At 45.2% G+C, this 22110-nt stretch overlaps 1 protein-coding gene across 3 annotated transcripts; it reads right to left on the reverse strand.

Moving 5' to 3' along the window:
* Positions 1-6358: 6358 nt before the first annotated feature.
* LOC133398183 (gastrula zinc finger protein XlCGF57.1-like) lies at positions 6359-17571 on the reverse strand. Of its 3 annotated transcripts, none has more exons than XM_061669765.1 (3): positions 17512-17571; positions 16365-16510; positions 6359-10462 (listed from the first exon to the last, which is right to left on the reverse strand). In XM_061669765.1, the coding sequence occupies exons 2-3, from the start codon at positions 16489-16491 to the stop codon at positions 8121-8123; spliced, it is 2469 nt and encodes an 822-aa protein (XP_061525749.1). In that variant the 5' UTR covers positions 16492-16510; positions 17512-17571; the 3' UTR covers positions 6359-8120. The 3 variants fall into 3 exon arrangements, with proteins under 3 accessions (XP_061525749.1, XP_061525748.1, XP_061525750.1); XM_061669764.1 differs by lacking the exon at positions 17512-17571 and adding an exon at positions 17192-17288; XM_061669766.1 differs by lacking the exons at positions 16365-16510; positions 17512-17571 and adding an exon at positions 17192-17248.
* Between the last annotated feature and the right edge of the window lie 4539 nt (positions 17572-22110).

Here is a 22110-nt window from a genome sequence, read left to right on the forward strand (position 1 = left end):
ATTCTGTTTAGGGGCAGGGTTTAAATTATTTGACCATGGTGTAGATGGGAAGAGAAATGGAGTCGGGGTTATTTTAAAAGAAGAGTTGGCTAAGAATGTCTTGGAGGTGAAAAGAGTATCAGATCGAGTGATGAGGCTGAAACATGAAATTGAGGGTGTTGTGTATAATGTGATTAGTGGCTATGCTCCACAGGTGGGATGTGACCTAGAGGTGAAAGAGAAATTCTGGAAGGAGCAAGATGAAGTAGTTCTGAGCATCCCAGACAGAGAGAGTGTCGTGATTGGTGCAGGAAATGGGGGTGATGAAGGAGTGATGGGTAAGTACGGCATCCAGGAAAGGAACTTGGAGGGACAGATGGTGGTAGACTTTGCAACAAGGATGCAAATGGCTGTAGTGAACACTTTTTTCCAGAAGAGGCACGAACATAGGGTGATCTGCAAGAGCGGAGGTAGAAGCATGCAGGTGGATTACATCTTGTAATCTGAAGGAGGTTACCGACTGTAAGGTAGTGGTAGGGGAGAGTGTGGCTTCACAGCATAGCATGGTGGTGTGCTAGATGACTGGGTCGGGAGGAAGATTAGGAAGACAAAGGCAGAGCAGAGAACCATGTGGTGGAAGCTGAGACAGAACGAGTGTTGTGCAGCTTTTCGGGAAGAGGTGAGACAGGGTCTAGGTGGACGGGAGGAGCTTCCAGAAGACTGGACCACTGCAGGCAAGGTGATCAGAGAAGCAGGCAGGAGAGTACTTGGTGTATCTTCTGGCAGGAAAGGAGAGAAGGAGACTTAGTGGTGGAACCTCACAGTACAGGAAATCATACAAGGAAAAAGGTTAGGTAAGAAGAAGTGGGACCGAGGAGAGGCGAAAGGAATACATAGAGATGCGACACAGGGCAAAGGTAGAGGTGGCAAAGGCCAAACAAGAGGCACAGGATGACATGTATGGCAGGTTGGACACTAAAGAAGGAGAAAAGGATCTATACAGGCTGGCCAGACGGAGGGATTGAGATGGGAAGGATGTGCAGCAGGTTAGGGTGATTAAGGATAGAAATGGAAATGTGTTGACTGGTGCCAGCAGTGTGCTAGCTAGATGGAAAGAATACTTTGAGGAGTTGATGAATGAGGAAAATGAGAAAGAAGGGAGAGTAGAAGAGGCAAGTTGACATAAACCCAATATTAATACGCTCTTTCATGGACCACAATCGGCATCCATCTATCCATCCATCCAGCTAGCTGTCTGTCTGTCTCTCTGTCTGTCTGTCAGTTAAGAGTCTTTAGACGTGCACTGAGAATGGTGGGCTTGTTTACATTTAGGTACTTTCTGTGTTGAAGAAAGTAGTGTGTTGGCATGTCAAGCCTGCACTAAGTTGCTGATTTAATGTGGCTTCAACTCCACTAATATTGAAGTTATTGGTTCATGTTGATGACATCATTCTGTTACTTGAGTGGCGTACATTACCAAATAATGGATACGGTTAAGCTAATGCTTTGATTGTACTGTGGATAAGTGATATTCCTGCCACTTTACAGCTGCTGAAAGTAACTAAAAGATTATACTTTTCTAACTGCGTTACTTTTGAAATCAACTAATCAGTAAAGTAACTAAGATAATTTTAAGCTCAAGTAATCAGTAAAGTAACTCAGTGACTTTTTCAGGGTAACTGTGGCAACACTTTTGACCCCCATCTTGTGAGGAGAGTGGCCCAGGTGCAGGAGGAGGGCGGGCCGAGGCCGAGACTGCGACCCACCAGAGGGGCGTCACCCGATCCAGAAGCGACAAATCAAGACACAACAAGCCCTTATTTAGACCACCTTTCCTCAAACTTTGTGAAACATCTCATTGAATTTAACTCCAGCATGAAACTTGTTTTCTGGAGATGTATTTGCGCTTGTATTTATCGGCAGTACGGCAGCCTTACACACGGCATCTCTACCGGTCTTTTTCCTCTTCCATTCTCTTCCTTCTCCCCCAATAAGAGCACCACATATTCCTCCTCCTCATTGTTCTCCAAGACCAGCACCACCTCTTCACTGCCACCATGGGGTCACCCAGTCCCTCAATAACCCCTCTTGTAGTGACCTGGAAATGAAAATCCACAGTCTTGAAGTGACTGAATGGACAGTCGGGGAATGAAACCACTCTACCGATGTCGCAAAATGGTGAGCAACAGTGTGCTAACAGACAGCTCCACTTAGCTCCACAAAGAGGGCAGATGTGGACTGAGGAAACGGTAATGGATCATCCAGCAGTTCTCCCTGGAATTTCCTGGGAGCAAAGCCCAAAGATATGGGACAACATCTAAAAGGGAGGACACAACACCAGCAGATTACCGAAGAATCTGTCTGGCCTGCGTTGCGTGCTTCTTCAACCCTGAGTGAGCGGCCGTGGATGGTCGCCACAGAGAAGGGCAAGAAAAAAGGATGTGAGTCAATGCAAAACATTGACATAAGACTTCCAAATAGATTTGAGCCACTTTTACAAGACCCTGGCCAAGAACGCTCATCCACCACCACCACTGAAAGGTACGAAACTAAATAATACAAGAAAAAAATGGCCCCCCCAAATGCTAATAGTTGGTGATGGAGCTGTCAAGGATGTAAAACGGTTTTGCAGTGAGAAGAATACCAAAGACACGGTGTCTGATATCTAAAAAATCCTGAGATCACTAATCAGCACCCAACTGTGAAATTTGTTATTATACACACAGGGGCCCTGCATGTTCTCAAGCAGGAATCAGAGGTACTGAAGCGACATTTCATTGATCTCCTAACAAAAGTGCAACGTTTGGATGCGGAGGTTTTTATAAGTGGACCTCTCCCAACGGTACGATTTGGAGATGAACGTTTCAGTAGGCTCAGTCAATTGAGTAAGTGGCTCAAAGAAGTGTGTACTGCACTATCCGTGAGTTTCATTGAGAATTTCTGCATTCTTTTGGGAGCGCAGACATCTTTACAAGGTAGACGGTTTGTTTCTAAATAGACAAGGGGTTAAGTTATTGGCTGCCAACATTTTATTTTTTTACTGTGTACGTCATTCAGCGGCCCGAAAAGAAAACACTGGCCTTGTTGTCACGGCTGAAGGACAAAAAGATGCAGTTGTTCTCAAACAATCTGAGGAACAAGAAATAAGGCGACATGAGGCGCAGAGGGATTCATCAGCGTCACCCAATGGAAGGAGCGAACGACAAATGACATCTCCCACAGCCCTGCCTGCCCCACTGGAGCAAAGCCCAACCCAAAACTCGCTCACTCCTGATGTTGTCATTTTGGGGTTTTTCACAGCTCTATTAAGTAAGTCGGTATTTGTCAAAGGCTTTTTCAAAAGGTGATTCATTAGGATCTTCGTCCTTCTGCCACACTTCTCCATCTGCTCTTCGTGTCGACTCCCTTCCCTTTTTCACCTCCGCACTTATATATTACTGTCACTCTGAACTGGCAACTCATCTGATACGATTGTCAGGTCTATCGCTGTTTCTGATCCTGTCCTCTTCATGATTTTTGTTCTTCTCCCCTCATTCAAAGTTTTTATCTCTATTATTTCCTCCACTACCACTCCGTTCTCATCATTATTGCCATCCCATAATTTACTATGCACATTAAAATCCCCTCACCATACCATCCTACCTGGCATATGCATAACCAGTTCATCCAATCATTTAAGTGGAAGCTTCTTCCATGGATTATAATAATTTATTATTTTAAAACCTTCTTTTGTAACCACTTGTATTACAATATATTCTAATTCTGTACCTTTCCTTATATTTCTATATTAGATACCTTCTTTTATAAAAATCGGACATCCATCTCCCCTACTCTAGCTCTTTTAACCCTTTCATAACCATTAATTCCAAAATCTAATGCTGGTTTAATGCTGCCATGTTTCCTGGACACAGATAACATCAAGTTTCTTTTCAAGTTCTGTTTTGGACCATAAATATGGTGGAATCAATAATCTAAAAAAAAAACCTAAAACTAAAAATAGTAAACAAGGACAAAAGAAACAGAGTCACGACTACCATCTACACATCCAGGAGAAACAAGTCATCAGGGGCCTCATGTACAAAGACCTGCGTGGATTTCCTACTGAAACATGGCGTACGCTCAAATCCAGAAAACGTCGTACGCACACAAATATCCAGGGGCCCCGTGTACAAAAGTGGCGTACGTACACAAATGTGGCGTCCGTTCTTTTTCACGGCAACGTTCAGATGTGTCAGGAGTGAAATGAGCGTGGAAACGTGCGGTGCCTCACGCCAACTTCATAGCTGGCGTACGCACGTTTCTGCAGCCGTTGGTGCTTTGGCGACACTTGGAGGTGCTGCTGGGAAGGGTTGGAGAGACACGTGGGCCTGTGCGATCGGAGGATGTGCCCAAAACCACGGCAATCACGGTAATCGCTCGCACGCGAAAGGTCCCGGGTTCGAAACTGGGTGGAAACGAGGCTTGTTAGTCATTTATTATATTTTTTTTTTACCTGCCATGAAAAACTATGGGGAGAGATTGATCTCAAAATGTTTGACACAAATATATCTGTGACTTTACGTGTTTTTCAAAACCACAAACATATCTGAATCTGGAATGAACAAACTTTCATATTATAAACACGAGAAATCCAATTTGCGATAAAAGACATCAGTGGCATTTGTTGGTTGTTTTGCATTGAAATAGAAAACATGAATTATTGTCTGTCCATCTTCTATTTATTGATCTATCCCCAACTACCTTTGTTTTGGACGTCAATCTTTTTTCAAAGGCCAACAACAAAACAACCCCAAAAAATAAGAATGTCCTCCAATAAAAATCCAAACTTCAAACTATTAACAGTCCCTGCCTAGGAGTTGATAAAGGGCATTCAAACAAATCTAAAGATGAATTCAATGATGTTCTATTCTTGGTTGCAGCCACGTTGCTCCGCACACGGCAAACAGGTCTGTCTTTGACTTTAGTGAACAGACAATCGGTCTTGGAAGTTCACCGTTTTCCATCTTTCATCGAAATGGAAACTTGCATAGCATAGTTGCTAACGACACACGAGCAAAGCATTCTGGGATTTGGAATATTAGTGGCGCATGTGGCGGGCCAGCTCTAATACACGTTTGATATGGTCTCGCGTGCCTAATATAATTACACCGTGGGCCAAATTTGGCCCGAGTTTGACATATATGGCTATCGACTATAAAATAGATAATTGTAGATACGATTGTTGTGAGGGAAGGACAGGACGAGATGGAACGGGACAAGGACAGGAGGGGAAGCACGCAGGGCAAGGGTCATGAACCCAGCTGTACAACTGAAGTGTGCTGGGAGTGGATATGTAAATTGCAAATATCTATAGGACCAGTGTGAGTGAGGGGATACTCAAGAAATTGGCACAGTTATTTGTCGCAACGAGTGAGTCAGCAAAGAAGTCCCAGGGGAGTGTGTCTGCGGACACATGCAAGTGAATTGACATCGTTTCGCATGCACAATGACCGTCAGAAGTGTGCTGTAATCGCTGCGCATGCACCACGGGGGCTGAGGACCCCACCCACTCAATCCAGAGGCGGGGTCGGGCCCAGGAGTTCACCCGAGAGCAACCCGGTGACTGAGATTCAGCGTTCGATGATTGAATCTGTTCATGTAACGACGCAATCTGTGTCTCGTCTGTCTGGACCTCAGTCGCAGGGACTTCATCCAGCTGGACCTCTGCTTCTGGTGCAGGAGTTTGATGCAGAGTAAGAAGAGCTTTTTTGGGGTTTATTTTTGATATGTAAACATCTGGTCCTGGCTTGGCCCGCCTGTCAAATTTTAAAAGTCAATGCGGCCCCTGACGTTCAAAACGTTTGCCCACCCCTGGTGTAGGGGATCATGGCTCTTCCTTTCTCTCAAACATAAAAACTAATAATAATAATAATGTTGTTTAATAGCTAATAATAAATAATATAAAATTATATATATATATATAATATAAATAAATCAGATAATTGAATAACTAATAACGTTGTTTCGTTTGGATGTGCTGCTCAGTTGTGAGTTAGCTGCACTTAGCTTCCATAACAAGGTCCATTTACATCTCCAGCGTGCAGTTAGCTAGTTAACGATGGCTCCACCCCGATGATGCGTCTTCGCCGGATGCCTCGATTTTACAGAACAGCTCGGTGACGTTATTTAAGCTCCCCAAAGAAAATAATTGGAGATACAAGCAAATTGAGTCACTCTCACTGTTCGAAGAAGTGTATTTTATTATGGATCACATGTACTGTACACTTTACGGTTTACCACGAAAAGCCAATATTTAGGAGAGAATCTTTGACCGCAATCTGAACAGGCATTCTTTTTAATGAGGGAAATGTATTTGATACACAAGCAAATTGAATCACCGTCACTGTTTAAATGAGTGTATTTTAATCAGGATTACGAATACACTTTGCAGTTCACCACCAAAAGTCAAAGTTTCTTTACAATCAATCACTTATTTGATATTGACATCACTCAAACAATAAAGATGATTCCGATTCTGATTTATGTATTTTTTGCTCAAGAAAATTAAACTGGCAGTCATTTCCAATAATATCCCAAACTTTTTGGATCAATTGGTAAATAACGAATTGCGTTTGGAACGCTGCTTTTTCAGCGCATGTATACTTCGAAGTGGCAGTAATGAGTCATTTTATATGTCGTAGCTGTCAGGTGGAATCCCCTCACCTTTTCCAAAAACAAAAAATGACAAAATACAGCTTGCTTGTGTTTCCAAGCGCCACTTTGTTCAAATTGGTATTACTATATATCTTATATTGCTGTCATATACTGTATCATTGCATCACATGAAGAACAGCTAGTACCCCAAAATTATGTTCCATTACTAATTGAATGTGCCTCACTGCCTGAACCCAATAAAAGCGGCTTAAGACCCAAAAACTGTCAACAATCATCACCATAATTTCTGCGGACATCTTTACTCTTGGAAGCTTCAACCTCTGAAAATATGACAGCAATCAGTCCATTTTGTTTTAGATTATATGGATGAGATCAAATCAGATCAGCTGCAATTACAAGACATAAAGCCACGTAACACGTTCGGCCGGCAGACCCTCGTCCATGGGTCATCCGATGTTACGACAGCCGCCCAAAGTCCACGTCTGTCACAAAATGTCACCTCCAGAAAGGCCTTTGTGATCTATTCGTACATATATATATATATATACGCACACATATACGATACATCTGTGGTGCAATCAATTCACAATTGAGCGACTGCCCCGAGGAGACGCCTCGTGGACCCTAAACTAATTGACATCTACCCTCCAAGTCTGAACTCCCAAGCATCAAAGGCCCCCGGATATTTCCACCGGACCACCTGCCTCTTAAATAGGAACACATGCTGGGACAAGGCGACACCCGCTGGCGTCGAAAGGAACCGCAACCCGTTAACTCTCATTTGATGTTTAACCGAGGATAAATGTCTGTTTCGATATTTGACGAACTCTGCGGAATTATTCCAAATGTACGCCTGGATGTCTGCGTCAATGTGTCAACTTTACAAGTGCAATTACGAGATTTTGAGAATTAAGATATGATCTTTACACCACATTTATCAAAATTATAGACGAGATTCGAACTGATGGGTGTGGTCTTGTCTGGTCCCTCTTTGTCACGCCCCCGGGGCACTTAACCCCTGGCTCCCGCCTTCTCTCGCTTTCATGTTATTTCTGCTCTCTCGGTTCTTCACTCGTCTACAAGGCTTCCGACATATTTCACTATCAGCATTTTCATTCATTACTGTTCGAAAAAATTCACCCAGACTTTCAATATGGACAAACATTACACCATAGAAAACAGAAGTTCAATGAGGAAATGTAATTGGCTCCTGCTCGTGATGATGAATATTTAATCAGAAAGTGATTCTAAAATTACTACTGAGTCTATTTTGGAGGGCTCTTTTTCTGAAGACATCATTTATGAGTCCAGAACTGTGGAATTAGTGCCCATGTTCTCGCCTGTAACTAGTATTTTGGCACCAGTGCTAATTCTCAACACTAGCCTGCTGGAGGCTTTTAGAAAATATATGAAGAAGAAGAAGATAGAATACAATCTGGTACACAGAATACAAGAAGGTCGATTTTTGTAAATCAGTAACATAGTAATTACTTTTTAGATTCAACATTTACATTTTCATTAAAAGCATCTTGATCGCTTTTATTCTCACCAGGACACTTGTGTGTCTTAGCCTGATCCTTATAAGAGAATCTTTGGCCACAAACTGAGCAGGAAAAAGGTTTCTCACCAGTGTGCGTTCTTGTGTGTCTTTTTAAGTGTCCCTTCCGAGTGAATCTTTGACCACAAACTGAGCAAGAAAAAGGTTTCTCACCAGTGTGGCTTCTTGTGTGTATTTTTAAGTGTCCCTTCACAGAGAATCTTTGACCACAAACTGTGCAGGAAAAAGGTTTCTCACCCGTGTGGGTTCTTGTGTGTTCTGTTAAGTTTCCCTTCTGAGTGAATTTTTGACCGCAAACTGAGCAGGAAAAAGGTCTCTCTCCAGTGTGGATTCTGGTGTGTTTAATTAAATTTCCCTTTTCAGAGAATCTTTGACCACAAACGGTGCAGGAAAAAGGTTTCTCACCAGTGTGGGTTCTTGTGTGTATTTTTAAAACTCCCTTGTGAGCGAATCTTTTACCACAAACTGAGCAGGGAAAAGGTTTCTCTCCAGTGTGGGTTCTTGTGTGTAATTTTAAGCTTTCCTTCACAAAGAATCTTTGACCACAAACTGAGCAGGCAAAAGGTTTCTCACCCGTGTGCGTTCTTGTGTGTATTTTTAAGCTTTCCTTCACAGAGAATCTCTGACCACAAACGGTGCAGGAAAAAGGTTTCTCACCAGTGTGTGTTCTTGTGTGTTTTTGTAAGCTTCCCTTTTCAGAAAATCTTTGGCCACAATCAGCGCAAGAAAAAGGTTTCTCACCAGTGTGGGTTCTTGTGTGTTTTTTTAAGTTTCCTTTCACAGAGAAACTTTGACCACAAACTGAACAGGAAAAAGGTTTCTCACCAGTGTGCGTTCTTGTATGTCTTTTTAAGTATGTCTTCTGAGTGAATGCTCTCCCACACACAGTGCAGGAAAAAGGTTTCTCACCAGTGTGGGTTCTTGTGTGTTTTTTTAAATCTCCCTTCTGAGTGAATCTTTTACTGCAAAATGAACAAGAAAAAGGTTTCTCACCAGTGTGTGTTCTTGTGTGTATTTTTAAGTGTCCCTTCATAGAGAATCTTTGGCCACAATCTGAGCAGGAAAAAGGTTTTTCGCCAGTGTGGGTTCTGGTGTGTCTTTTTAACTGTCCCTTCTGAGTGAATCTTTTACTGCAAAATGAACAAGAAAAAGGTTTCTCACCAGTGTGTGTTCTTGTGTGTATTTTTAAGTGTCCCTTCATAGAGAAGCTTTGGCCACAATCTGAGCAGGAAAAAGGTTTCTCACCCGTGTGGGTTCTCGTGTGCATTTTTAGATCTCCCTTCCGGGTGAATCTTTTACTGCAAACTGAACAAGAAAAAGGTTTCTCACCAGTGTGTGTTCTTGTGTGTAATTTTAAGTGTCCCGTTTCAGAGAATCTTTGACCGCAAACTGAGCAGGAAAAAGGTTTCTCACCAGTGTGGGTTCTTGTGTGTCTTTTTAAGTGTCCCGTTTCAGAGAATCTTAGACCACAAACTGAGCAGGCAAAAGGTTTCTCGCCAGTGTGTGTTCTTGTGTGTATTTTTAAGTGTCCCGTTTCAGAGAATCTTTGACCGCAAAGTGAGCAGGCAAAAGGTTTCTCGCCAGTGTGTGTTCTTGTGTGTATTTTTAAGTGTCCCGTTTCAGAGAATCTTTGACCGCAAAGTGAGCAGGAAAAAGGTTTCTCGCCAGTGTGGGTTCTTGTGTGTCTTTTTAAGCTTTCCTTCCTCGAGAATCTTAGACCACAAACTGAGCAGGCAAAAGGTTTTTCTCCAGTGTGTGTTCTCACGTGTTGTTTCAAAATGCTCTTATAAGCAAATGTTTTCCCACACTGAGAACATTTGCATTGTTTGTTGTCAGTGTGACATGTCATGTCAACTTCCGACTGTCCATCATCATCACTTTCATCAGTGTGAGTAGAGTGCGACATCATGTAGTCACTATCTGATTGTGGAGCAAAGAGTCCGTCTGGTTGTGATCCTCCACAGGGGTCTCCATCACCTTCTGTTGTTATGTATTGACTGGAGCTGCGGCTTGGAGGCTCCGCCCCTCCGCTCTCCTCACTTTGGCCTTCATCTTTAGTCTTCAAAGGGACACCAGTCGATAGAAACGTGGTGTTGTCCTCCTCTACTTCATGTTTGCTGTGGGGGTGCTCTTCCGCATCCTCTTTTTTAAGGGGAGTGGGCTCCAATTTCTCTTCTTCTTTGATGTGGTGGACCACTTCGTCCTCCACTTCCTCTTTAATGTGAGGGGGCTCCGGGTCCTGCCGCTCAGGACGAAGAGCCTCAGCGATCTCTGCAAGACGCAAAAAGACAAACACACAGTTTGGTAAATCTGTTCTCATGTTGTGACTTGAATGTTGTGTATTCGAGTTTGTATTAATATTTCAGGTTCATATGAAAGAAAATGGAAAATTGGAAGAAAAAAAAAAACCGGACAGGTCAACAACAACAATAAAATTAGGCTTTACGTGATCAGGATTTTTGGGGCCGATCACCGCAAGTTCAGCAAGTTTAAAAAAAAAACGATAACCGATCACCAATCCGATCACAAGATGGAGCAATGTGTCTATTTACATGACTTGTTCATTTATTGTATATACTTGTGTACTCTATACTGTATCCATCCATCCATCCATTTTATGTACAGCTTATCCTCACAAGGGTTGTGGGCGTGTTGGAGCCGTCCCAGCTCAAATTATGCTCTAGCATTTTAGATAAAAGTTCAATCATCAATGAACTCTAGGGAGCATGCAAGGATTGACCACTGACATACGTTTAGGGCAAATCAACATTACAGGACAGAAATAATGGGTGCTAACTTACTGTAATTCAATTACTTTTTTGCAATTCACAATTACTTTAATTAATACTGTTAACGACATGCTCCCTCTAACTTTGTCACTGTCCCGGCTATATGGGCGGGGTTCGTCCACCGTTTGAGTCCTGAACATGAGCATTTCACCAGATTTTGGGAACAACCCAAGTAATTCATACATACAAAGAAAGTTGAACAAATCAACTCAGAAATTAAGTTGTGTGTAATAATGTGAAACGACAGAGGTAAAAAGTATTGAACACACCAACTGGTATGTAATACTTTGTACAAAAGCCTTTGTTTGCCACGACAATTTCAAGACACCTCCTGTATGGAGAAACTAATCTCATGGATTGCTCTGGTGTGATTTTGGCCCATTCCTCCACACAAGCAGTCCTCAAATTTTGGAAGCTTCCGTGGGATTCTTTTATGGACCTTGAGTTTCAGTTCTTTCCCTAGATTTTCAACTGGATTCAAGTCAGGTGATTGGCTGGGCCATTGTAGCAGCTTTATTTTTTTTCTTTGAAACCAATTGAGAGTTTCCTAGGCAGTATGTTGTGGATCATTATCCTACTGAAATGTCCACCCTTGTTTCATTTTCATCATCCTCGTAGATGGCAGCAGATTTTTGTCAAGAATGTCTCGGTACATTCGCCCATTCATCCTTCCTTCAATCATGTGAAGTTTACCAGTCCCATTTGCTGAAAAGCAACCCCAAACCATCATAATCCAACCTCCGAACTTCACTGTTGGTACGGTGTTTTTAGGGTGATGTGCAGTACCATTTCTCCTCCAAATGTGGTGTTCATTATGGCATCCAAACAGTACAATTTTGCTCTTGTCCGCCCAAAATAAATTCTCTCAGTATTTAACTGGCTTGTCCAAATGTTCTTCAGCAAAGTTTAAATGAGCTTAGGCATGCTTTTTTTCTTTCCAGCAATGGGGTCTTGTGTGGTGAGTGTGGATACAGGCCATGGTGGCGGAGTACTTTACTCACTCTTTTCCTGGTGACGACAACCATCCAGCCATCCATTTTCTGAGCCGCTTCTCCTCACTAGGGTCGCGGGCGTGCTGGAGCCTATCCCAGCTATTTTGGGGCAGGAGGCGGGGTACGCCCCGAACCGGTAGCCAGCCAATCGCAGGCCACCTACAAACGAACAACCATTCGCACTCACATTCACACCTACGGGCAATTTAGAGTTGTCAATCAACCTAGCATGCATGTTTTTGGGATGCGGGAGGAAAGCGGAGTGCCCGGAGAAAACCCACGCAGGCACGGGGAGAACATGCAAACTCCACGCAGCCGGGGCCGGGGAATGAACCCGGGTCCTCAGAACTGTGAGGATGACGCTCTAACCGGTCGGCCACCGCGCCGCCCCGGTGACAACAGTACCTGCTAATTCCAGGAGTGGATTTATACCGTGAGCTGATTGGCTGCGCATCATCGCAGCCTCAGCCAGCATCTTCCCTTGTTGTGCCTCGCCAGTCTCGTCCACGCTGTTGACTGTCTCGCATACTGTATCTTAGTGTTGTGTTTGTGATAACCTTTTTTTGTTTCAGCGCTATCTGTTGGAATCTTTGTCTCAAATATGTAAATACTGTTTACATGTTTTAAACATTCTGGTACCCACATACACGAACATTCCTGGGTGTGTGTTGGGGGGAATTACGTTAACCCCCCCCCCCCCCAGAAAAAAATAAAACACGCGCTCCTACTTGACAAACACGGGAAAAGCACCGCTCTGTCTGTGCGCCTCACGTCACTCCACCGTGATTAGCCAGACTAGTTAGCTAGCTCGCGTCATTAATCGTCGTGTCACAAAGTTACGAATCGTAGCCTCCGTGACACTTTTCTTTCATATTGTGCATTGCGACAATGTCATTGCAATGAAAATGGTTTTATCGAATTATCTATATGTATACACAGCAGCTGAAATAAGTATTTAACACGTCAGCATTTTTTTCTCAAATATATTTCCGAAGGTGCTATTTCAAACGCTAGGAACAACCCAAGTAATCCACCCATACCAAGGCAGTCGAAAAACGAAACTCCGAAATTAAGTTGTGTGTAATCATGTGAAATAACACAGGGAAAAAGTATTCAACACACCGACTGGTACATATTTAATACTTTGTACAAAAGCCTTTGTTTGGAATGACAGCTTCAAGACGCCTCCTGGATGGAGAAACCCGGTGGCCCATTCCTCCACATAAGCGGTCTTCAAATGCTGAAGGTTCTGTGGACTTCTTTTATGCACCTTGAGTTTCGGTTCGTTGCATCGATTTTCGATTGGATTCAAGTCAGGTGATTGTTGTGTTGTGAAATGCTAACTACTTATTATTTCAGTACTTATTTATTTTGTAAGACTTACAACTGGCACAATTAGCTGGTTTTTTTTGTTAATGTTGGTATTCCAGAAGTAACGTGTTTTTTTATTTGTCTTGGTGTTTTGAAAATATTTTGAAAATATTTACGTCAAAAAAGTGTGTGTGTGTGTGTGTGTGTGTGTGTCTATCATCATTTTCCCGCTCAGATTGTGGCCTTTGTATGACTTTGGCATTCGCAGTCCAAGTCCATCTATCGTTACAAGTTGGCCTAAATAGATGTTGCGTCTCGGACACAGTCGTCCATTTTGGCATCTTTCCGTGGGCAGTCACGATGGAGCGTGACCGTTTTGTTTTTGTTCATTTCGATACCTGAGCGACGGCTCCCTAAGTCGAATTCCCGAATACGACGCTGTCGTCGTTCAGCATCGGAGGAGAATAAAACGATGTCGTTTGCAAAGCGAAGATGGCTCAATTCATTTTTCCTCCTTCTTTTTCCCAAATGAAGGTTTTTTTTCTTCAAGGCGAGCAAGCTGTAAAGAGTGCGTCGCCTTGCCTGACGCCTTTTCGTAGACCTATTTGCACTCTCTGATCGTCAACACTATTGAACCAGAAGAATTGTACTATATTGATTGACGCAGGGGCGGCGCCCGTGTGGAGTTTGCATGTTCTCCCCGCGCCTGCGTGGCTTTCCTCCCGCATCCCAAAAACACGCACGGTAGGTTCATTGAAGACTCGAAATTGCCCGTAGGTGCGAATGGTTGTTTGTTGACTTATTTCTTTGGCAGTAACCCTGGACATTGTAATCAATTTAACTCAACTTATTGTCGTTGAGATTATTTCCCCACCGGTAAAACTTTGACCCAAAAGCTGGGTCAGGTGAATAGCCCAATTTTAGGGTCTCTTTTTGACCTAGTAATTGGGTTAAAATTAAAAATGAGAGAAGTAAATCATGCCATTATCTCCAACATTAAATAGGAGTGCCGCATGGGGATGTTGCGCTCCACCCGGCGAGGGAAGGACAGGACAAGACAGGACAGGACAGGACAAGGACGCATGAAGGGCGAAGGGTCGTGACCCCGGCTGTACAACTCAAATGTGACGGCACGAATTCAATAGCATATTTTGGCACTATATCGCTCATCTGATCTCTCTTGCTCTGTGCACGTTTCGTCATATTCCTCTTTAGTTTTAAAATGCTTTTAAGTTGTCTTCTACTTTTCTGTACTTTGCTCTTCTTCGATGTTTGAAAATGATTTTAACTCATTCACTGCCGGCCGTTTCCTGAGCGGGGAACCCCGAGACTGCCGGGCATTTTTGAGCAATTTCACTCATTTTCCACGACTATCGATGCGGAACATTGTGTGCTGTGACGACGTAAACGCCAAAAGAAAGATCGGACTCTCTTCTTTCATCCCCAAAAAAGTTTGTCTCTCGCTTATACCGTCCCTTAGTAATCAGCAGTCAAATATGGGCTGCGTCCGGGCAAATCTGACCCTTTTTGTGATAGCAGACACATCGGCCAGAACATCTTTCTTGCGTGAAAATGTCAAACATCTGAACAAAAGAAAGCAACACTGAAAAAGTCCTTTTTGACAGAAAAGTGTAACTGTACACAATTTACATGAGACAAAAATGCATGAACCATGTTGGATCCACTTCTGCATTGGATCCTTTGGTGGCAGTGAACGGGATCTTGTGTGGTGGCCATTGGCCTTGAAGCCAGTCCCAACTTCTCCTTGAAGCACAACCAACCTGCGCAGCTTAGAAACAGCACATTGTTGAAATTGCTGTCGCGGGACGCGAAGATTTCGTTGACGCCGTCGCATTTCTCGGGTCTTTGGGGTGGACGAGATGCTTTTCGGGTTTTTGGTATTGTTTTCACCGCTGTGTTCGTTTGATGGTTTTTTTCCCTATCGGCATCCGCGTCGTCGTTAATCTGACGGGCCGATATCAAGAAAGGAATTGACGACCGGGTCACTTCGGCTCAGGATTGGACCGTAAGAGCGTCACCGCCGGCGTTCGTCTCCTCCGGCGCGGCCGAGGAAGACGCACGCGCCCGCCTGGGCTCGGCCGGCGGACGGCAGATCTCGCGGGGAGGTCCGCCGCCGCCGCCGCCGCGCTCGATCGGTGATTCGAAGTTTTGCTTTTCAATATATTTGAATCCTCTCGATTCGGGCCTTCCGTAACACCGCATCGCGGCGGCTCGGCGAACGGAAACGGAAACGCCCGCGGAGGTCTGTCAACCAATCGGCGTTCGTCAGCGCGGCCTGGCCCCCTCAAAGAGTTCCTGGCGGCTCTCGCAAGAACCGATCCGCCAGGAGGAACGAAATCATCCAGGAGAACCTTCCGTACCTCGTTTTGTTCGGTTTTTGGGGGGGGAACGGGGAACTCATACACCACATCTTCATTGCGGTGTATGTTTAAGTCCAGGTCCGATGCGGTCCGCTTAGTTTCCGCGTGTGACTGTACTGTCGATTGGGTTCGGATGGTCTGTAAACTCTTTTTTTTTTATTTCTAGGGTGTCATCTGCATATCGTTTCCATAGTATCGGTTTGTATTGTCGGAGTGCAATCCGGACGGATTCGGTTCCCAAGTCGCCCGCGAAAACAAAAACTCACATGGCGAACTGCGGCGCAGCCCGGATCGGGTCGAGGGACTCCGCTGGGAAGGTTTCCCCGAGCGGATCGGTGGTTTGAAAAGACACGTCGCACCGGGACGCGGCGACAGCTCCGACGAAGGCCGGAGCGACAGCCGAAACTGTCGGCGAAGTAAGAAAACGCCCGATACAAATAAACGTGCCCGGCCATATTTGAAACCTGTTCGAGACGACACACCTCCCTTTTCCCGTTTGCTTCTTCTTCTGCGTGATTACCGCACCGTTCGTCGCGCGACGTGTCAGGATGTTAACTTCATTAATAATCACGCACACAACGAGCGGATAACGAACTCCGTTGACAAGACTTAGCAATTGTATCGATTCGTCATCGCGACCTTGAATAAACACGGGACTGTTATTCAAATTAGAATGCATTTCCTTAAGAAGTGAGCCAACCTGCGCCGCGTGGCACAGTCGGAGGCCGCAGATCGAACGCGGCGTCCGGTCGTTGACCTCGTGGCTCCTTCTCCTCTTTCGGTGGCCAAGGTTCCTCGCGGTACTCCGCTGTCCTCCTCGCCCGCATTTTCGCCCGCTTTCCCGCTCTACAAATCGGACACGTGAAACAATTCAATCAAGATTCAGATTCCGCCGACACTGCGGTTTAAACCAGCGTTTCCCAGACAGGAAACACGAGCACAATGCAGGAAACCGGCTTGGACAGGTGTCACGGCATACTTGTACCAGAGTTACGTATTAAGGATTTCGTTTTTATTTTACTTTTTTTTTTTTTTTTTTTTTTAAACTGCAATCCAGTCCAGCTACTGAAAAACATGTAACCTCATATTGCAATTGTCCGGCGCGACGACCGTTGCGCAAAGGGCGAATTCTTATGTCTCGTAATAAAAACACACAGTGCTTGGCTCAGGTGGATTTTGGAAGTTTTTTAAAGTTTTGTTAGGGTTTTAGTAGTTCGCAGTGGCGTAGTTAAAAGTCACCACGTTACGTGACTTTAATATTATGGTACAGTATTGTTGACATGCTACAAAACCATGAAGGAAATCAAGTGTTACGGGATATTAGTTCAGTTGCTGAGAGAGAGAATCGAGCTGTTGTTTTTCTCCATTTAAGAGTCAACGGCTAAGTGTAGGTGGCAGAAACGGAACGCTTTCTTTGTTAGCATGCTAAGCTAAACTAGGCCGAGAAGCCGGACGACTTCAACCGGACACGAAGCTGAACCAATCAAGTCTTAGTCTCTTAGTCCAGTAAAGCAGTGATTGACTTACTGCGATTCGGCACGTTTGGTCCAAATTCAGGACGTTTTAGTGCGGCGTGCGGAGGCGCGTGTGGTTACGGTCGAGACGAGCGTCGTCCACAGATAGGAAGGCCCCATACGACAGCGCGCTGTCGCAGGGTGGGAGAACCAACGTGCCTACTGGCGGCCATGTTGGGAAGGTCGTCGTTCCCGTATAATGCAATACAAAACACTCCAATTTAGCCGGAACTTTCTCATGTCTTCACCAATGTTCACGAACTTGACTGTTTTGTTACCGCTAAAGCGTATGCTATCAATATACGGCATTGGGGGGGGGGGGGGGGCACAAACCTATTTTTCCACGGGAAAGGGACTCTCAGTTCCCTTGTCTTCGTTTTACCCAACCGTATGCAGCACAATGACACAATGCACTGGCATCCTTGACCTTTTGGGGGTTTCTTGCCGTCCACACGCGCGGAACGCGCCGACGACTTTGACCTCCGTAGCTTAGGGCCACCGTCGGTACAGAACTCAAAATGGGCGTGTCTAATCGACCGAAGGAGATATCTGTGAGTGTCGTCATGCAAACGCAACCAATCCTCGCAACAATACGATGACAAGACAATATCAATCCAAATGTTCTTTTTCAGAATGAGTCATTTGAATCATATTTGCCATTCTATTGTTCTGGGATACGCCGCTAACTGTTGCTCACAGTGGAACTCATTAGCCCTTATTCTCGACTTTATTGTCATGAAAAGCCTTTCTTCGATTCTAGGCTTCAAGTGATTGCACATCAAAAAGAAAGCTGGGAACAATTCCAATTCAAGTTGAGACACAAATGTGGACATCCACCCTTCCCCGATGAACATAACCTTTCACCGCAATTGAAGTGTCGGACCAAGGCTTCTATACACAAAAAGTAAATACCACGATAAATAAAAGGGATGAAAGATGAGTGATTTAAAAAAAAATAAAACCCACATAAAAAGGCATTCCTCTGTTATACAAAGACACACCACCGCATTAAAAAGGAATTAACGCAAGAGAGAAAAAACCCTTCGGCAGTGAACAACAACAACAAAACAAGAACATGAGAGCCACATAGAATTTACAAGATGACATCCGCTCTTTTTTAAAGTATTACAAAGACGCACACAATATTTTACGCTGAAATTGTAACCAGGTCATCGCCGGTTGAAGCGTTTTAGTCTTTTATGTACAATGTGATTCGTGGCTATGCCCCGCAGGTTGGGTGGGAAATTCTCTAAGGAGCTAGAAAAGGTAGCTTTGAGCGTCCCAGACAGCAAAACTCATGCGTATGAGAGGATTTGACGTATGCAAAGCCCCCCGCATCCACCCCATGCAATGAAGTGGCCTTTTTTGTATCACACTTTTTTTTCATCTATCTATAAATCTATTGACTGAAACTCACGAAGCGTGACAACTCCCGACCCCAAAAAACAATCGAAACAAAATAAGATGAATGGTGATGATCAGCTCTCTCTCTCTCGCTCGCTCGCTCTCTCAATAACTAAGTCCAATAAATATTATTTGGATTTGGATTTGGATCTTATATATCCTCACGGGGGTCGTTTTAGGGTGCGTTGGATCCTATCCCAGCTGACATTGGGATAGAGGCGGACCAGCCAATCGCAGGGCGCATAGAGACAAACAACCATCCGCTGTCAATTATATTAAAAGGACACGAAGACAGAACACCAAACTCTATAGAGAAACAGCCAGTTTTTTGGAACACATGGAGTTTTGAGGACATTTCCGCAAGTAAAGGTGACATTTGTTGACATCGCTCTCTTCCATCACATCCCCTTGCTTGTTCGGCTTTGCACAAGCGGTTAAGAATGCAGCCCGTGACCGCGATGCATCAGGTTTGATTCCCCCAACATGCTTCATGCTGCCCATCAAATTGGGTTCCATCACGCGTGGCTCCATCTTGTGGAGTTATTTGGTATTGATCCCTCTGCAGACAATTGAAATGAAATATGAAATATTTAAAACAGATTGTTTTAAGATAGGCTGCACGGTGGACGACTGGTTAGAGCGTCTGCCTCACAGTTCTGAGGACCGGGGTTCAATCCCCGGCCTTTGCACAATGACCATTGCGCAAAGGGCGCCGAGACTTCAAGGAGCGGATGCGGTTTAAAGTGACGAGTAGCGCGATCATCTGGGACAATGTCGATTGTGCAAATGTTGCAGATACTCCTCAATCAGTGTGCAAATGGAGCAGGTGCTACTCTGGCATGAGTGGCCAGTATATGCAAATAGTGCAGCAGTGGCGAGACAACTACAGTGAGTGCACGAGTAATCCATAATTGGCCCCACAGAAATGTGACAACGAACTCAAGTCAAAAAATTGCCAGGCTTATTGTAATGGAATTATAGCTTAGGTGTTTAAGAAGTTGATCGCAAGAGGGAAGAAGCTGTTGGAATGTCTACTAGTTCTAGTTTGCGCTGATCGGTAGCGCCTACCTGAGGGAAGGAGCCGGAAGAGCCGGTGACCGGGATGCGGAGGGTCCGAGAGGATTTTGCACGCCCTTGTCTTAGTTCTGGCAGCGTGCAAGTCCTCAATGGTGGGTAGGGGGGTACCGACAATCCTTCAGCAGTTTTGATTGTCCGTCGCAGTCGGAGTTTGTCCTTTTTTGTAGCAGCACCAAACCAGACTGTGATGGAAGAACACAGGACCGATTCGATGACCGCTGTGTAGAACTGTCTCAGCAGCTCCGGTGGCAGGCCGTGCTTTCTCAGAAGCCGCAGGAAGTACATCCTCTGCTGGGCCTTTTTGAGGACGGAGTTGATGTTGGTTGTCTCTCAGGTCCTCAGAGATTGTGATTCCCAGAAACTTGAAGGTCTCGACGGTTGACACAAGGCAGCTGGACAACGTGAGGGGCAGCTGTGGCGAAGGATGCCTCCTGAAGTCCACAATCATCTCTACAGTCTTGAACGTGTTCAGCTCCAGGTTGTGTCCAGCCCCTCCGCTTCCTGTCGATATGCAGACTCGTCACCGTCCTCGATGAGGCCGATGACAGTGGTGTCATCTGCAAACTTCAGGAGTTTGACAGTCGGGTGCGCTGAGGTGCAGTCGTTCGTGTAGAGAGAGAAGAGCAGCGGGGAGAGGACACAACCTTGGGGCGCCCCAGTGCTGATGCTGCGTGTGGATGAGGTTGCCTCCCCCAGCCTGACCTGCTGTGTCCTGCCCGTCAGGAAGCTGTAAATCCACTGGCAGATGGCAGGTGAGACGCTGAACTGGAGAAGCTTGGTTGAAAGGAGTTCAGGGATGATGGTGTTGAACGCTGAGCTGAACTCCACGAACAGGATCCTCGCGTAGGTCCCTGCACTGTCGAGGTGTTCTAGGATGAAGTGCAGTCCCATGTTGACCGCATCATCCGCAGACCTGTTCGCTCGGTAGGCAAACTGCAGGGGTCCAGCAGGGGGACCTGTGACACTCTTGAGGTGGTCCAGCATGAGACGGTCAAAGGACTTCATGACCACAGATGTCAAAGCGACAGGCCTGTAGTCATTCAGACCAGAGATTGCAGGTTTCTTGGGGACTGGAATGATGGTGGGGTGTTTGAAACAGGATGGTACTTCGCACAGTTCCAGAGATCTATTGAAGATCTGAGTGAAGACTGGAGCGAGCTGGTCGGCGCAGACTTTGAGGCAGGACACATGGTCTGGGCCTGCCGGTTTGTTAATCTTTTGTTGTTTGAAGATGCGTCTCACATCCTGTTCATGCAGAAGTCGGTGGTGTGATAGTGGTCGGTGATGTGGCTGGCTGGGTGTGTGGAGTGAAACTGTCCTTTTCAAATCTGCAGTAGAAGGTATTCAAGTGGTTGGCTAGTGTGCTATTGTTCTCAGCTTGGGGAGATCGTCGCTTGTAATTGGTCAGCGATTGGAATGCACGCCAGACTGATTTCGAGTCGTTCGCGCTAAACTGTTTTTCCAACTTTGCTGCATAGATCCTCTTTGCAATGTTCATTTCTTTAGTCAGCAGGTTTCTAGCTCGATTATACAGGGCCCTGTCCCCGCTCTGCTATGCGTCCTCCTTAGCTTGGCGAAGCTGCTTAAGTTTAGCAGTGAACCACGGCTTGTTGTTGTTGAATGTCCGAAATGATTTTGTTGGTACACAAACCTCTTCACAGAAACTGATATAGGATGTGACAGTGTCCGTATATTCATCCAGGCTGCCGGCTGAATTTTCAAAGACACTCCAGTCTGTGCAGTCTAAACAGCTTTGAAGTTCCATCTTGGCTTCATTGGTCCACTTTTTGACTGTTTTCACCGTAGGCTTCGCAGCATTTAAGTTCTCGCCTCGTGCGTCGGTATTAAGTGAATGAAGCAGTGATCAGACGAGCCCAGGGCCCGCACGAGGTATAGCACGGTATGCGTTTTTTTTTCGTTGTGTGGCAGTGGTCTAAAATGTTATTTTCCCCGGTCGGACAGTCGATGTGCTGCTTGTATTTAGGGAGTTTGTGGTTGAGTTTCGCTTTGTTAAAGTCCTTGAGAATAATGAGGGGTGAGTCCGGGTGTTTTTTTTTTCTATTTCGTTGACTTGTTCGGCGAGCGTTTAGCAGTGCGGCGTTCGTGTTAGCTTGAGGCGGGATAGAGGCGCCAGCGAGAATGAATGATGCGAACTCAATGAGGCGAGTAGAATGGCTTACAGTTCAAAAACAGCGACTCCAAATGCGGGCTGCAGTGTGTGCTGAGGTCCGTGACGTCCGTGCACCATTTTTCGTTGATATAGAAGCATATCCCGCCGCCTTTTGTTTTCCCCGATAGCTCCGTGATGCGGTCTGCTCGGTGAAGATGAAAACCCGGAAGCATGATGGCGCCTCACAAAGCCAAGTCTCCGTAAAGCGCATGGCGGCGGAACGTCCAAAGTCTTTACCGGTCTTTATCAGAAGATGAAGCTCGTCCATTTTGTTGGGTAGG

This window comes from Phycodurus eques, unplaced genomic scaffold (genome assembly GCF_024500275.1).
Source record: "Phycodurus eques isolate BA_2022a unplaced genomic scaffold, UOR_Pequ_1.1 contig_25, whole genome shotgun sequence".
In the NCBI taxonomy this organism is placed as follows: domain Eukaryota; kingdom Metazoa; phylum Chordata; class Actinopteri; order Syngnathiformes; family Syngnathidae; genus Phycodurus; species Phycodurus eques.

Excerpts from the sequence above, each read along its gene's own strand:
- LOC133398183 (XM_061669765.1), bottom strand. The coding sequence starts at position 16,491 with ATGCGGGCGAGGAGGACAGCGGAGTACCGCGAGGAACCTTGGCCACCG. Across the intron at positions 10,463-16,364 it reads GACTGTGCCACGCGGCGCAG|AGATCGCTGAGGCTCTTCGT; the intron begins GTTGGCTCACTT and ends TGCGTCTTGCAG.